This window comes from Canis aureus, chromosome 5 (genome assembly GCF_053574225.1).
Source record: "Canis aureus isolate CA01 chromosome 5, VMU_Caureus_v.1.0, whole genome shotgun sequence".
Lineage (NCBI taxonomy): Eukaryota > Metazoa > Chordata > Mammalia > Carnivora > Canidae > Canis > Canis aureus.
This window is the reverse complement of record NC_135615.1, coordinates 69,828,405-69,845,838: the sequence shown is the minus strand read 5'-3', so window position 1 is coordinate 69,845,838 and position 17,434 is coordinate 69,828,405. Positions and strand designations below refer to the sequence as shown.

General features: G+C 44.8%; 1 protein-coding gene across 4 annotated transcripts in view; it reads left to right on the top strand.

Moving 5' to 3' along the window:
* KPNA6 (karyopherin subunit alpha 6) overlaps positions 1-14,395 on the top strand; it is a 52,470-nt gene extending 38,075 nt beyond the window's left edge. For all 4 annotated transcript variants that reach the window (XM_077898684.1, XM_077898685.1, XM_077898682.1 and 1 more), the window contains exons 6-14: positions 821-952; positions 2,180-2,268; positions 3,539-3,638; positions 3,959-4,122; positions 4,306-4,384; positions 6,212-6,337; positions 6,643-6,770; positions 8,437-8,615; positions 9,189-14,395. In XM_077898684.1, the coding sequence (XP_077754810.1) occupies positions 821-952; positions 2,180-2,268; positions 3,539-3,638; positions 3,959-4,122; positions 4,306-4,384; positions 6,212-6,337; positions 6,643-6,770; positions 8,437-8,615; positions 9,189-9,376 (1,185 nt within the window). In that variant the 3' untranslated portion in view covers positions 9,377-14,395. The remainder of the gene's footprint in view (positions 1-820; positions 953-2,179; positions 2,269-3,538; positions 3,639-3,958; positions 4,123-4,305; positions 4,385-6,211; positions 6,338-6,642; positions 6,771-8,436; positions 8,616-9,188) is intronic.
* The last annotated feature ends 3,039 nt before the right edge of the window (positions 14,396-17,434 follow it).

Below are 17,434 nucleotides of genomic sequence, written 5' to 3'. Positions count from 1 at the left end.
TGCGTCCAACTTCCCATTGTGTTACATCACTGCTCATACTGTTTTTTGCTTTTTTTTTTCTCTTCTTAAAGATTTTATTTATTCATGAGAGACGGAGGGAGAGATAGAGGCAGGCTCCCTGCAAGGAGCCCGATGTGGGACTCGATCCCAGACTCTAGGATCACACCCTGAGCTGAAGGCAGATGCTCAGCCACTGAGCCACCCAGGCGTCCCTTTTTATTTTATTTATTTATTTAAATATTTTATTTATTCATGAGAGACACACGGAGAGAGAGGCAGAAACACAGGCAAAGGGAGAAGCAGGTTCCATGCCGGGAGCCTGATGTGGGACTCGATGCCGGGACTCCAGGATCACACCCTGGGGCAAAGGCAGGTGCTTAACCACTGAGCATCCCAGGCATCCCTTTTTTTAAAAATTTGTTTTTAAATAAAGATTTTTATTTGTAAGTAATCACTTAAGTGTAGTGATTACTCACAACCCCAAGATCAAGAATTGCATGCTCCACTGACTGAAACCAGCCAGGTCCCCCTGCTTTTTGCTATTTAAAAAGTAAGAGGAAGTAGTTCCTGTGTGGTGGCTCAGTCATTTGAGAATCCAACTCTGTCTCAACTCAGGTCTTGATCTCAGAGTCGTAAGTTCAAGCCCTGCATTAGGCTCCATGCTGGATATGGAGGCTACTTAAGATAAAAATAAGGGGGAAGAGGAAAAGGCTCATATTTTAGTTTTTTGGTCAGGGGCAAGAGGCTTACAGCTCTCAACCAGCTGCAGACATGGCCACTCTGGAATGATCTCTGAATAGCGGTCTGATCTCACTTGCAGTTTGAAGCTGCCTGGGCTCTAACGAACATTGCCTCTGGAACCTCTCAGCAGACGAAGATTGTCATTGAAGCAGGGGCAGTCCCCATTTTTATAGAGCTGCTTAACTCGGACTTTGAGGATGTACAGGAACAGGTAACGCCCAAATTTGGCTTAATTCCTGATGGTACCTATATTATAATTTTAAAAAGTTTGGTTTTTGTACCCAGTTCCTAAAAACTACTAAAAACCTTGGAATTTTCTGAGTGAAGAGTGTGTTTTTTATTATTTATGATGGAACACACCTAATGAGATGATTGAGTGGGGCCCCTAGGCAACCTCAACATGAGGAGAGTAGTTATCAGAACTCCCAGCTCTACCAATGCCTCTATCCCAGCCTCCTGCAGAGAAATTCTGGGTTGGTGAACACATTGGTGTGGTGCCCTAGAGAGGGGATGGAAGTTCCATACCGCCCTGACTGCTCACCCCATACCTTGCCCTATGCATCTCTTCCATTTAGCTCTTCTGAGCTGTATCCATTAGAGTAAGCTAGTAAATGTAAGCAGTTTTTCCCTGAGTTCTGTGAATCATTCTAGTGAATTACTGAACCTAAGAAGGGAATTATGGGAACTTTTGAATTTATAGCCAGTTGGTCAGAAGCATGGCAACACTTGGGAATTGCAACTGGTGTCTTTTTTTGTTTGTTTGTTTTTTGTTTTTTTTGCAACTGGTGTCTGAAGTGGAGACAGTCTCATGGGCCTGAGCCCTTAACCTGTAGGGTCTGCACTAAGTCTAAGAGTGTCACAATTGAGTTGGATTGTTGGACATACAAATGGTGTTGGAGAATTGATTGCTGGTGTAGAAAAAAACTCCACATATTTGGCATCAGAGGTGGTATTGGGGGGAAAAAAACAAAAACATCACAGTACCCATTTATCAGTACCTAGATATCACAGTGATTAAGACAACTTAATTTCTTCCAGTGGATTTTTACTGATTGGATAGAATGTAGAACGTGGCGCCTAGATTTTTTTTTTTTCCTCACTTACTACATATAGGATAGATCCTGTGAGGCTGCAGGAATGCAACTTCTCACTTTCTCTTTTTTCTGGGAAGTAGGCATAGGGAGGTCTTGGTTTGGCTTCTTTGGCTGCAGTACGGATGTCAGCCTGTCTTTCCCACTAAATCAGAAATTCTCCGAGGAAAGACCTTCATAGAGCAAGCTCAGTAAGGACGTCAGCAAAGAGAGGACCTGATCCTGTTCAGGATATCTCAGGCCTCGATATGGTTTTTGTCTAAGTTATTGGTGTGTCCTCACTCTTGTATAAAATATGGACAGAAGCCATTTGTCTCTGCATGACAGTTCCATCATCCCCTTTTCAGGCAGTCTGGGCACTGGGAAACATAGCTGGAGACAGCTCCGTTTGCCGAGATTACGTCTTGAACTGTTCCATCCTTAATCCTTTGTTAACGTGAGTAATTATGATCATCTATACCTGGGGCATCATCTATAAGGCAGCCATGTGGTAGATCCTTTGGGGGCAGCTTACCTTAAGATGTTAAGTAAATGCAAAAAAACACTAAAAGTATTTCTTTTTGAGAGTAAGAAGATTGTGCCACTGGTCTGTGCCAAGGAGGAGCTTCTGTTTCCTTTCTTCATTGCACAGTAGATTCTCATGTTGGTCATACTTACTTGCCTCATTGTTGAGCCAGGAGAGAGAGGCAAGACTAACCCATATAGAAAAATGCAACTTTCTCTACAGATGCATTAATTTGTTATTTTATGCCTAGGTACATTGGAGAGCTCTGTTGTAAACCACAGATTAAAGACACCATGAAAGGACATAGGGGGATCCCTGGGTGGCGCAGCGGTTTAGCGCCTGCCTTTGGCCCAGGGCACGGTCCTGGAGACCCGGGATCGAATCCCACATCGGGCTCCTGGTGCATGGAGCCTGCTTCTCCCTCTGCCTATGTCTCTGCCTCTCTCTCTCTGTGACTATCATTAAAAAAAAAAAAAAAAAAAGACATAGGGATCCTTCTCCAATCCCTCCCTCCCATACCCTTCAAATAGAGTATCTAAACAATAGATGGGATAAGCTGTTCTTTTTTTTTTTTTTTAAGATTTATTTATTTATTCATTAAGAGAGAGCGAGAGAGAGGCAGAGACACAGGCAGAGGGAGTAGCAGGCTCCATGCAGGAAGCCCGATGTGGGACTCGATCCAGGGTCTCCAGGATCATACCCCGGGCTGCAGGGGGCGCTAAACCGCTGCGCCACCAGGGCTGCCCAGGGATGAGCTGTTCTTCAGAGACTACCACTATAACTCTTTCTTGGGCCTTTCACAGAAAGTCATTGCTTACTGCATGGCTAAAGCCCTTATACTAGATATTCAGCATTGATTTCCAAAGAGAACAGTATACTCGTCGTTTAAAACTTGTGGCCATTTAGGAGCACAATATGCCCTATCTTAAAAAGGTTTGCAGTCTTACTCAACTTCCAGCTTGCTCTTTGTCCTTACAAGCTATGGTCCTAACTAGCCACAGCTGGTTCTAATCCTCTGTGAAGGTGTAGATTGGCCTCTTGGCCCAAACAAGCTTAGTTTACTTAGGTCTGTGGGTAGAACACAGTGAGGCTGCCAGAGTCTTAGGGGTCTTACTGGATTTGCTCCTGGGGTTCATAGGTGACAGCCCCATGCCAAGGTCATCATTGCTCAGGATCTGTCTGGCTTTGCTGTTTCCTTCAGACTCCTTACTAAGTCCACAAGACTGACAATGACACGGAATGCAGTCTGGGCTCTATCAAACCTCTGCAGAGGAAAGAACCCACCCCCAGAGTTTGCAAAGGTGAGAGAGTTTCTTAACAGTTTCTGAATGAAAGCAGTTTCCTTCACATGCAAGCATTTTGATAGGGAACTTTCAAGTCTTTGGGGGGAACCCCTTAGGGTTTCAATCCATGGGAAATTGAAAGAGGCAATTGTCAGTGAAGTAGGTGATCTTGTATGCTTTGGATAGCAAAGTGAAAAAGATAGTCCTGATGGTAATGTAGCAGAAATCTCTAGGGCTTAGAATTACTTGTAGAGGAGGGGACAGCAGTGTTAGGATTAGTGGGAGAGCTGATGTTAGCCCCAAGCCCTCATGAGTCCCTCTCACTCTGCTTCCAACAGGTCTCCCCTTGTTTGCCTGTGCTGTCTCGCCTACTCTTCAGCAGTGACTCAGACTTGCTGGCAGATGCTTGCTGGGCCCTGTCTTACCTGTCTGATGGCCCCAACGAAAAGATCCAGGCAGTCATAGACTCTGGAGTCTGCCGAAGATTGGTAGAGCTTCTAATGTGAGTGGTCTGGTTAGAAAGATTCCCTAAAGCTTCTCCAACCTCCCACTTAAAGAATGCAGCAAGCAATCTGCTGCTCTATGCAAAGGTCTAGAGCCATGCGAGTGCTGCTGGCCTTGGTGGTTGGCAAGGCTGAAAAACTATGTGCTGGCCCTGTGCTGATCAGATCTCCCTCCTCTGTAGGCACAATGATTACAAAGTGGCCTCTCCTGCCCTGAGAGCAGTGGGTAACATCGTCACTGGGGATGACATTCAAACCCAGGTAAGGAGGGAGTTGTTTGTGGACAAAAGCCTTCCCTACCAAGGGTTTGGTCCTGTTGGGGGTGGCATGGTCCCTGAAACAAAGCATGGGCTTGAGTGAAAAATTCAAACTTCGCCACTTTCTGTATGATCATGGGCAACTTCGTTGCCTTCATTTCTTCTTTAAGTTGGAAGTAAATCTTTGTCCATCGCGTGCTTTTGAAGGAAAACTAAATGGAATAAACTGACTATCTGGGACTTAATTCTTAAGTTTTTGAGTCATGGTCCCCTTGAGACACTGAAAGTTGTGGAAACCGTACTCTTACTTCCTTCACCCTTAGAATCCTACAGACACTACCTCATGTTAATAAGACCTCCAAGGAGGGCATGGTAAGAAAGGGTTCCTTTGTTCAAAGTCTAGAGATCAGAGTATTCTTTTGGTCGTGAATAGTTGGCTTAATTCTGTGGGATTCTTGACAAATTTCTAACAGGTGAGTGATCTCATTCATACCCACAGTCATTTCCTAGGTCATTGTGTGAATTTGTATGTATGTATGAATTTTTATAACAATGTACTGCTTTTATCAGTCATTTTAGTGGCATTTAGTCCATTCACATTATTGCTTAATTGTTATCACCCCCCATCCCCACAATGTTTCATCAGCCCAAACTGATTCTCTGTGCCCATTAAATAACTCGTTTCTCCTCCCTTGTATCTTAGTCCCTGGGAGCCATCACAATGCTTTTTTTCTCTTAGGAGTCAATTGCTGTAGGTCCCTCATATAAGTGGAACTATATATAAGTTGTTCTTTTGTGTCAGCTAATTTCAATTAGCATAATGTCTTCATGGTTCATTCATATGTGAATGAAGGCATGTGAAATGCCTTCATTCCTTTCAATGGTTGACTAGTAGTCCATTATAGGCATATGTCACATTCTGTTTATCCATTTGTCTGTTGGTAGATACTTGGGTTGTTTTCACCTTTTGGCTATTACGGATAAGGCTACGTACAGTGAACAGTGGTGTACAAGTATCTGAGTCCCTGCTTTCAGTTCTTTAGGTACACACTGAGAAATGGATCATATGCTGATTTAATGTTTAAGATTTTGAGAGACCACTAGTGGACTGTTTTGTATGGTGACTACACCATTTTACATCCCACCAGCAATGTACTAGGTTCCAGTTTTTCCACATCCTTACCAAAACTTGTATTATCTGGGTTTTTTTCTTAATAGCCACCCTAACAAGTCTGAAATGGTATCTTATTACAGTTTGTTTTAGTTTTGTTTTGCTTAAGTAGGCTCCACATGCAACATGGGGCTCAATCCTGTGATCAAGAGTCAGATGTTCTACCAACTAAGCCAGCCGGGCACCTCCTTATTGCAGTTTTGATTTGCATATCCCTAATGATTAGTGATGTTTGGCGGGGGTTTTTGTATGTTTTTTTTTTTTTTTTTTTTTTTTATTTATGATAGTCACAGAGAGAGAGAGAGGCAGAGACATAGGCAGAGGGAGAAGCAGGCTCCATGCACTGGGAGCCTGACGTGGGATTCGATCCTGGGTCTCCAGGATCGCGCCCTGGGCCAAAGGCAGGCGCTAAACCGCTGCGCCACCCAGGGATCCCGATTTTTGTATGTTTATTGGCCATCTGTATTTCTGCTTTGCAGCAATGTCTGTATAAGGCTTTGACCATTTTTAAAATTAGTTTTGTTAATTTTTTGTTGTTTAGTTTGAAGAGTTCTTTATATATTCTGGATATTAATTCTTAACAGATATAGGATTTGCTGCATATATTTTAAGTCCTATTTACAAGATTTTTCTTTTGTTCCCTGTGCTTTGGTTTTCTAGGTCATTCTTAACTGTTCAGCCCTCCCTTGCCTCCTCCACTTGCTGAGCAGCCCCAAGGAGTCAATTCGGAAGGAAGCTTGCTGGACCATTTCAAATATCACTGCTGGCAACAGGGCTCAAATACAGGTAGAACAAGCAGGAAGGAAGGGGGCAGGGCAGGAGCAGGTAGAAAGGCATGGGAACATGAAAGGTGGTGGGATTTTTGCTTCTAGAAGAAAGATTTTGTTTTCCCTTTAGAAATTGGGGTCAACGTGTGCTATTAAAGACTGTTTGTAAGAAGTCAGGTTCCTCTGTAGCCTCTTACTTCTATGGGAAGAACAAAGGACCTCAGGAAGAGGAAGGTGTCTGAATCTTAGGTGATTTTGCGGGCTAGATGTGCTTACTCTTAAAGTGACTTTCTCTGTGCACTCCCCACCCCCAACCTCTCTCAGGCTGTCATAGACGCAAATATCTTCCCTGTATTGATCGAAATCCTTCAGAAAGCTGAGTTCCGTACAAGGAAAGAGGCAGCCTGGGCCATCACCAATGCCACATCAGGAGGAACCCCTGAGCAAATCAGGTATCCTTTCGTTTTTCACTGTCTTGAGTGTTACATATACTCTCCTTCTTGGTTCATGGTCTGCGGTGACTGCTAAATGGCTTTTCCCGGGATGCCTGGGTGGTTCAGCGGTTGAGTATCTACCTTTGGCTCAGGACGTGATCCTGGAGTCCTACATCAGGCTCCCACAGGGAGCCTGCTTCTCTCTCTGCCTGCGTCTCTGCCTCTCTCTGTCTCTGTCTCTCATGAATTAAGAAATAAAATCTTTTTAAAAAATTAATAAATAAAAAATAAACTGCTTTTTCTGGACAGGCCTGCCCCAGTCCAGCAGCACCAGGTTTAACTGTTAAGCTGCTAGATTGGCACTGGAATCTGAAAGAGATTCCTCTAGAGCATGTATCTCTTCTTCCTAAAGAATAGAAACCTAGGACACAGACACCCATTTCTCCTATACTTTCTACCCTCCAGAGAATTTAAGTCTATGTAATTCTCAATTATTCGTACAAATAAAGGAGAACCATGCTGTGGCTCATTCACAGCAACTTCTTTGGGAAATGATTTTTGGGAGTGACACTTGGGAGAAGCAAGTAGAAAGCCATTTTATGTGTGTATATGCTCTTTGATTTTAGTTTCCATCATCAGCATGAGTAGGAGTGATGGGAACTGGATGAGTGTTTTGCCCTCAGTTTGTAGCCCAGGAAGAGGAGTAGGAATATCTTCATCTTTATTTATTTACTTTTTTTTGGGGGGGGGGAATACTTTCATCTTTAAAGCCTTAGGAGAAAAGGGATAGCCATTGAGTTAAGCTTTGAAGAATACAGGGTTATAAAAGCCTTTTTGGACAGGAGAAAGCATTGAGCACCTAGGTGGCTCAGTTGGTTAAGCCTCTGACTCTGGCTTAGGGGTCCTGGGATTGAGCCCCATATTGAGCTCTCTGCTTAGTGGGGAGTCTGCTTCTCCCTCTGACCATCCCCTGCTCATGCTGTCTCCCCCTGTACTCTCCCCAAAATAAATCTTAAAAAAAAAAACTTGGGGATCCCTGGGTGGCACAGCGGTTTGGCGCCTGCCTTTGGCCCAGAGCGCGATCCTGGAGACCCGGGATCGAATCCCACATCGGGCTCCCGGTGCATGGAGCCTGCTTCTCCCTCTGCCTGTGTCTCTGCCTCTCTCTCTCTCTCTCTCTCTCTCTCTCTCTCTCTCTCTGTGACTATCATAAATAAATAAAAATTAAAAAAAAAAAACTTAAAGGTACAAGAATCAGAAACCTAGAGATGTTTACATGTTTGACTGGAATGTAGTGTCCTTGGAAGGGAATGATGGGAGGTGACACTAAAAAGGAGGATAAGAACCTGATTGTAGAGGGTCTCTTTTGTCATGCCTGTAGAGCTTGGACTGAACATTTTAAGCAGAGAAGTGAAGTGTTCAGAGTGGTAACATTACAGTAAGGGGACAATAGAGACAACGTGGAGGAATCTATGGCAGCCTTCCCCATGGAAATGAACTAGACCCAGAGCATTGGAAGGTTGGAGAGACTGAGTTAAAGGATGGGTGGTTATGAAGGCTCAGCAAGTGAAGGTTGCTGAGTATTGACATGTATCAGGGAAACCCGTAGGCCCTACAGCACTTACTTAGCACCTCTCTTGCTTGCCCTGCATTAATTTAGAACTCATCTGGTCTCTGCCCCTAGGTACCTGGTCTCACTTGGCTGCATCAAACCCCTGTGCGACTTGCTGACTGTGATGGATTCAAAGATTGTGCAGGTGGCCCTCAATGGGTTAGAGAACATCCTTCGGCTTGGAGAACAAGAGGGCAAGCGCAGTGGGTCAGGGGTCAACCCCTACTGTGGCCTCATCGAGGAAGCCTATGGTATGTGCCCTGTCCCCAGCCTCACCTCAGTCTTAAGTAGAAAGGTTCTAGGTCAGGACCCTGGGATTTTTGGGGGGTCATCATTGAACAAGGTTTTAAAACCATCATTTCCTTCTCCCTCCAAGGAGCAGTAGATCACTTCTCTTTTTGATAGGATCTGCCCAGTAAGTAGGCATGGCACAGATGCAAAAATAGACCTCCAGAATTGGTGGGAGAATCAGGTACTGGAAGGTATGTTTTAAGCTCAGATTCTCACAAATTCCAGTAAGATTGTTCATCACTCATCTCTGAGACCTTCAAAGCTAATGATTTGCCCAGGCCACACAATAGTTAAAAAGCAGAACCAGGACTACAACTTCTGATTTATAACTGACATTTTGGTCTTTTCCCTTTGGGGTCATGTAGTTTTAGGAAAAGATTTCTCTCCTCTTTCGGATCAAAGAGAGATCTGATCATATTACTTAGATTGATAATCATCAACATACCTCAGGTAAGGAAAAACAGATAAATGTTTCATGGCTCCAGAGAAGATCACAGTTTACTCTTGTCCCTCCTTCCTTCTTGCCACCATAGGCTTGGATAAAATTGAGTTTCTCCAGAGCCATGAGAATCAGGAAATCTACCAGAAGGCCTTCGACCTCATTGAGCACTACTTTGGTGTAGAAGATGATGATAGCAGCCTGGCTCCCCAAGTGGATGAGACACAACAGCAGTTCATCTTCCAGCAGCCTGAGGCCCCCATGGAGGGCTTCCAGCTATAATGTCTGCCTCCGGGGAGGGGAGGGGATGGGAAGCACCACCAACCAGCGGAAAAGCAGCCCTCTGGTGGGCGGGAAGCCAGCCCCCCCATCATCAGCCACCACACGCCTCTGCTGCCCTGGAAACTGTGCTCTTGACCTGCTCCGCCCCCTTCCCTGGAGGGAGCACCCTCTGGACAGACAGAACCATCTGAGGCTCACATTGGGGTTTTGTGACAAGAAGGGGACGTGTTGGGTTTTTCTTCCTCACACTATATTTTGGCTGCACATGTGTCTTTAACCCAGGAGCCCAGGGGTAGACAAAGGAGAACTGAGGTAATCAATTTTGCACCTTTTTTATTTTTATTTTTATTTTTTTCTTTAGTGGTGACTTCCTTCCCTTTTATCTTCCTTCATCCTTCCCAGTTCTCTGCCCTGATCTGTGTAACTCTTATCTTGGGTACTTGAGCAGATGGAATATTCCAGAGGTGGGGGGTGAGGGGTGGGGAGAAATTCAAAACAAAGTGTTCTTGCTCTGACAGAATATTAATCTTGTATGCTTGGATTGAGTTATTTAATTTTTTTTCTTTTGCACATTTTTCTTGTATTAAGATTGCTCTTTCCAAGAGCTATGAGTTCCTGGTTTTAGGAATCCCAGCTGCCAGCATGGTCTGGGACTAGAGGCTGGGGGTGGGGGGTCACCATGAGACAAAGGCCCCTTCCTCCCTCTAACCCCTTCCCAGACCTCTTAAATTTGGGAGATCTCCTTCCCTCCAGGGGCAAAGTACACCAGTGGGAGTGGAGGGGAGGAGCATAGGCCTTCAGATGGGGCTTCCCATGTGTCGCTACTGATCCCATGTTTCCTACCCACCTTCCAATGGTGCGACCCAACTTCATTTGTTTACTTGAAAATTCCCCTCAGAGTTGAATGAACCTCTGAGGTAGCTGTATTTTCTCCTAAGCATGAGACAGGGGGCTGTAATCCTTCCTCTCTCCTGAGGAGAAAGTCCTTGCTCTGGTGACCCATAAGTTGTAGAGGAGGTGGAGTGAGAGTGTCATTTATTGGGATAGCCAGGGATCCCTGCGTTTGGCCTTTCTTCTTCCTCTTCCTCTTCCATAGTTGGATCATGTATATTTTACTTCCAAAGGAGAGAATGTCAAAAAGTTCTGTATTTTTTTATATTCTATATATTAGGTAGGTCAATCTTAATTGGTCTCAAGAGGAAGAACTGTCTGTAATTTCTGTAAGTAGGATACTGTGAGGAAGACCAAAAAGAGATAGGGAAACTCCTTCGCTCAGGGAGCCTGAGCTTGGTTCTTTTCCTCTCTGCTTAGGTTCTGGGCCACCACCTGGGACCAACCCTTAGCTCTGGAACCTTTATGTAGCAGGTCAGCCTGGTCTGATTGTCCCCATACCTAAAGGGAGCGAGGATGGCCCCAGGGCCCAGTGAAGTCTACCACTCTAGTCCTTATTGCTAAGCATCCTGCTTATATCAGGAAACCCAGAAAGCAGTCTGCCTTCTCAGATTAAGTCTCAAAGGGCCTGTCAACATAAGGTATCACCTATGGCTGCCTCTCCAATTATCATAGTAACTTAACAGCCTCAGGACTTTTGTGAGAGTTATTGGTATCTTTCCTGTTTGTGATCCTTGGGTCTGGTTTGGGTTTTTCTCTTCCTTGTGACAGTTATAATTCTAATGCCTTTTCTCTTTGAGTAAAGCTAGTGCGATGCCTCAGTGGCTTGCCTATGCTTCAGTGGATTATATAATAAAGTCCAGTTGTTAGGAAGAGGGGTGGAGAAAGCTGCTGGCTAAGTGTAGACCAACTGTGGAGCTGTGGGCACAATCTGCTCTGCCCCTGCTTTCCCTCTGTGGTCAGTCAGGTGCCTGCCCTAAGCTGTAGTTTCCCTTCCCAGAGGCAGTGCTACTCTTGCTCCTGTTCCTGCATATCCCTTCTGGCTCAGGTTAAATCCCTACCCCTCTGCTTCTAGATCTAAAGTTCAGGTGCTCATTGGTCATTGGTCTTGACTCTGCCCTCTTGTAGTATTGAGATCCAACTCCAGAATCATTTGCTGAGGAAGGTGGTTTGGGGCTTGCAGTTATCCCTGAAGTGTTACACCAGTGCTGTAACCTTGTAAGTCAGATGCTGTTCTTCAGCTTAGGAATGATGACTACCAACCCACAAATAGGCAAAGGGCAGGACCTCTATCACTTGGCCCACTGGTTCCATTACAAAACTTTCCCCCTACAGTTCAAAGAAGAGCCACCTGCCCCACCCCCTTGTCCTTATCCAAAGGGCAAAGCACTTTAGTAGGACCTATTTTGTACATCTCAAGCAATAGTTGAGTCCCTGTCAGTGGGGCCAGATTTTTATTGTGAGACATACATACCTTTCTGTTCCTAGCAACTCCTCTAAAATCTTGCACTTCAGATCTGGAGCCTGTACCAGATGGAAGACTTTTTTTTTTTTTTTTTTAATTGTCTCGCTGCTGCTTAGAGCCAGTTTTCTCCAAGGACTCCAAAGGCTGAAGTCTCCCAGGGTGCAACATGAGGACAGATTTCTCATCAGATAAAGTGGCCTCTAGGAGCCTTCCTTTGTTGGTGTCTTCCTCAGACCATATTTTCCCATTATATTCTTGCACTCCCCCTTTCTGTCAGCAGGTGAGGTTCTTCCAAGCCCACAGGGGCAATAACATCATCTTCAGTGTCTCCTCTCCTTTGATCCTCTTGGAAAACAAAACAGCATTTCTGTAGCCCAGCCTTGACAACCAGTCTTAGTGGGCAGCCCCCATCTGGACTTCAGACCCTGGCTTCGATGAGGTCAAAGGCTGCTTCTGGGAGATTTCTGAATGGATGTTGTAGGGATGAAGGGGCTCCACAGCCTGTTGTAGGGAGTAGCCTGAAAAGACATGTTTTTGGAATCTTCATATGTTGGCACATGGCTGGTATATCTATTTTAAGATCTCTGCTGGAGGTGGAGTATCTAGGTGTGGATTAGGGGATAAGGAGCCCTTTTCTTAGCTAAAGGGTTCAAAGACTGAACAGTGCCAGCACTTCTTTATCACCAGCCCCCATAGTTAAACACCCCTAACACCCCACCACCATCCCCTGCTGCCAACATCTTCTCATATTAATAAAGTCTCTGGTCTTCATAGTCTGCCCTCAATTCTGAGCTATCCCCAGGTGACTGCCTGGCCTTGGTATTGAGTACAAGCTTCTGGTAGAACCCACATGGGTTCCATTTGGAGCTGGCCAGCCTGGTTATTTGGGTCACTGCATACAAATGACCTTCTGAGAAGCAGGCATTGATGACCTCAGCTTTCGGGGACCCTTGCTGTTTCCTTATCCCCTTACCTAGAACCCTTATATCTACTCCTTCTACTCTTTGCCCTGGAAGCCACTTTCCAAGAGCCCTATTTTTTTGGAGCTAAACTGCACAGATTATAGCTGCTACTGTACTTGGTCAAAGAAGAGCAAAAAGCTCTCAGGCACACTTTCTATTTCTCTCAAGTCACACTAGTTTAAAATGAAAACTGTCTAGCAGAATGAACTGGATTTCCATGTTCTCATGTCTACCTGTTTCCCTCTACACCCTAGAGCCACTTGTTTCTAGCAAACTAGAAGGAAAGGAGATAAACACCTAACACTACTTCCCTCCTCTTCCCCGAGGCTCACTCAGCTTGGTATCCATCATTTTGGATTCCTCAGTAAATTCATCTGTGAGCCCAGATTCCGGATTTTCAGTTGAAGGAGGGAGCTGTAGAGAGAATGAGCTGGCTAGAGGCCTCCCTGGCAGGCTGAGGAAAGGTGTGAGGCTCAGTATGTTGAACCATAGGAAGTGCTCATAGCTAGTAGCAACGTCTTCCCGGTAAGACTGTCCTAGAAGTGAGCGAGTGTGAGACTGAGAAATTGCTCAGAGTAGGTTTCTTCCACAGCCGTTTAGGATTGCACATTTTAGACCAATCTTGTCCAGTATTTCTTGTGTCCTAACTTTTGAATTCTTTTGTTAAGCCAACAAGCTGAGAATTTGGCCCTGCGGGGATCCAAGTGGTAGGCACTAGCTACTCTTTGGCCAAGGCCTTCATAAATGATTCAGTCAATCCACTGTCTACCCCCTAGCCACACGCCCACTTTAAGACCATGACAAGGGAAGAATTTGAAGTCAATACCAATCAAGTCTGAACTAAAGCTGTTTTTCCTCTGAGAGGGCATTTTGCATCGGGCCTGAGGTATGTGCAGAACCAAAACTGGGTGTGGGAGGCAACATTAAATTTTGGTCCCAGAACACCCAGGAAAAAGATTTATGTAGTATTTCATAAAGGTCTCCAGTGGATTTGGGCCTACCTCGCTATTTTTGGGCCAGTCTGACTGCTGATGCCCATGTTAGCACATACCTGAACCCCTTTCCTAATGTTAGCCCTGCTACCCTGTGTAGGTTAAATTTTCAGCTCCTGGGTTTGGGGAGAGAAAACTGCTGTGCCGTGGGGCTGGTGAAGAAAGTCAAAGCTCAGATCCTGAGACTGGCTGGGAACCTCTTGACTCATGATGTCATTAGAGTCCACCTCTACCAGAACCTTCAGGCTGTGGAGTTAGGTATTATCTTTCTTAACTAACTTCTATGAGAACTGCCTTTGACTGAACCACTAAAGAGCAAAGGAAGGATGGGGGTCGGGTATGAGGTCCCAGCCACCTAGGACAGATGATGTCCTTCAAAAACAGCTTGGGTTCCCGGCTAAAGACCCTAGAAAGGTGAATCGAAATGTTTTCCTCATTGGTTTATTCTTTCCAAATTCATTTGCTTTTAGTTTTCTAAGAACTATAAACTCTGGCTGCTTTCCATGTTCTCAGGGCCCCTGGGTAGACAGACAAAGCTTGATGATTTCAGAGCAGACATAGGCCAAGAAACCGTGGCATTGAGTGTGCTGAGTCCAGACAAATGATATTTATATACACATCCAAATTTGAAGAGAAAATGTATTTCTTTAGGTTTCAAACACTGTACTAGATATAAAGCAAAAATAAAAACCTGTTGCAAAGTTCTAAATCGTCTTCTTGGAATCATCCTAAACTGAGTTTTTTGGTGAGGAAAGGGTGTTTTTTTGTTTGTTTTTTATGATAGTTACACAGACTGTGAGAGAGAGGCAGAGACACAGGCAGAGGGAGAAGCAGGCTCCATGCACCGGGAGCCCGACGTGGGATTTGATCCCGGGTCTCCAGGATCGTGCCCTGGGCCAAAGGCAGGCGCTAAACCGCTGCGCCACCCAGGGATCCCCAGGAAAGGGTGTTTAAACATGTGGCCTAACAGTGGAATTAGGATTGCAGCAGCCTACTCCTGCAATAAATAATTTTTTTTAGGATTTTATTTGAGAGAGAACAGAAGCTGGGGGGAAGTGAACAAGCAGACTTCCCTGCTGAGCACAGAGCCCGCCACCACCTGGCAGATCCCAGGACCCTGAGATCATGACCTAAGGCAGATGCTTAACATACTTGAGCCGCCCAGGTGCCCCAAGAATTTTTTTTAATCACCTTTATTGAAATACAATTGATACAGTAAATGGCACATATTTAAAATATACAATTTGATAAGTTTTGACATACACACCCATGAAACCATCATCACAATCAAGATGGTAAACACATCCATCACCTCCAGAAGTTTCCATATGCCCCTTTGGAATCCCCTTGCATGCCCAACTCCCAGCAAACACTGATCTGTTCTGTCACAATAGTGTGCATTTTCTAGAGTTTCTCTACAGGATTTTGATCACATTTAATCAGTTCCACTTACAGCCCTTTGAGCCACTGAGGTCATGCAAACTATTCCCATTTAGGTCAGTTCCTAGGACAAGATTAGGCTAGGACAAGACCTAGCCATAAAGCTGATTTAACCTAAAAGGATTTCGGTTGTCTGATAGTGTGTTTAATTCATTGCCAACATTTTTATTTTTATTTTTTAAGATTTATTTACTCATGAGAGAGAGAGGCAGAGACATAGGCAGAAGGAGAAGCAGGCTCCATGCAGGGAGCCCGATGTGGGACTGGATCCGGGGAGTCGAGGATCATGCCCTGGGATGAAGGCGGTGCTAAACCGCTGAGCCACCCTGGCTGTCCAATTGCCAACATTTTTAAACGATCTATCTTGAAATTTTTCTGGCACTACTAGATCTGAGTTTCTGCTTAAAAACAATCTGCAAGAGCTCTCTATTTTACCACAATCCCCAGCGTTCCCAGTGGTCTCCCCAACTGACCCAACTTTCCTTTATAGCAAAGGAGAAAATAACCTTTAACCCATGTTTCTCAAATTTTCTTATTCCTTGCCTGCCTATTTTAATCAGCTTTATTGAAATACATTTTTACCCACCTGTCCTCTGTAGGCCACTGTTGATCCTTCTAGCTACACCATTCTACCCCCTGGCCCCACAGATACCTTGTTCTTATTATCTTTATAATATTATTTGCCTAGAACATCTTCTTCCCATTGGGAAGCCATCAAGGCCTGATTATATGTAACCTCAAGAGATTTCCAACATGTTTTTTCTGGAAATAATCAGGGCCTTTGAAAGACCTGGATTCCAAGCATTTCTGGCTTGAGTTCCACCTTCATACTATATCATATTGCCTCTCAATGTTAGTTGATAAACAGCAGACTAAGGGATGGGGAAGAGCACTGGCCATAAGTCTAACTGGGGAAAATAATTGAACATCTTTAAGAGCCCCCACACTGTTCAATTTGCATGATTTCATTCTGTCTTCACTGCCCCAGACTGATGCTAGGCTTTAGGAATACAATTTAGCCAAGAGTTCTTGTAATGTTCATTGACTTGTAAGCAAATAATTTGAATATCTCATTACAAATGTTAAAGAGTTCTATCCAAAAAAAAAAAAAAAGGCTCTATCCAGACCTAGAGAGCTGGGACAGACTACAGAGCACTGGGAAGGGTCTGAAATGACCTTTGTGCTAGACCTCAAAATACTAGTTTTGCCAGAAGGGCATTTTGGAAACTGGACTAGCACCTGCAAAAAACTTGGAAATCCTGGAAATAGAGTATAGTGGGAGCAAAAAAGGCAAAGGGCATGGACAGAACTGACTGGAAACAAAAGCCAAGCCATTTACACATTAAATTCCAGGCACAGGGGTTGGTAGCTTTTATTCTATTATGTATAGACAGCTGAATATAGAACTGTGATCTCACATTTAGAGAAAGTTTGGGTTTTTCCCCTTGAGCCCATGGCAATTCCGATTTTGTCTGTAGAGGATGGGCCAGTCAGAGAAAATGTTCAGGAATTGGCTGAGGCCAAAGTTCTTGCAGAGCCCTGTCAACCCCTTCCAGAGAAGGACTCAAGCTGGTAACGCAGAGTTGGGGCGGGTGGGGGGAATAATTCCACCAAATTACCTTGACTCATCCTTTGAGAAAGTGCCATGGTGAATTTCTTCTGGGTACGAGTCAGGGTAATCCAGGAGGTAAAACGGAAGACTTTCTGATTTTGAATCCCTACTCACTACTCAATAGCGATGGGACAAGTTATTTAACTTTTGCCTTACTGTCCTCAGATGCAAATGGGAATAAAAAATAGTACTGAGCTTAGTAAATAGGCGGATTAAGCTAGTAGGTGGGAAAGCACACTGTAAGCAAAGAACTACTACTGTTATGAAAAGTTTTCATTTGAATACGGAAAATGAGGCCTGGGAAAGAAAAGAATGGCCCCTCAGCGAATTCGCGATGAAGTTAGAACTGGAATACAGGTCTTGATTCCCAGCCCAATGCTCTATCCCTTGTCATCAGAGTTCCTGGTCATAGATGTTCACAGCAGAGGGTTGAGGCTGGTAAGGGCGTGCGGGAAAGAACAGCCAGGCACAGGGCTCTGGACCTGAATCATAAATTCTGCACGACAGGAACCAGGCGGATTCCAGTATTCGTGCAGAATGACTAGCTCCTTTCAGACCTCCTGGGTATCCGCCTCCCAGGACTGAAGTCCTTTCTATTGCATCTTGGGAGTTGGGGGTCAGCCGCGGTGCATGGAGGGACATGTAGTCCTTTCCCTCCCCCTCCGCCTGCCCAACTCACCCGCCTCAAAGGCCGCC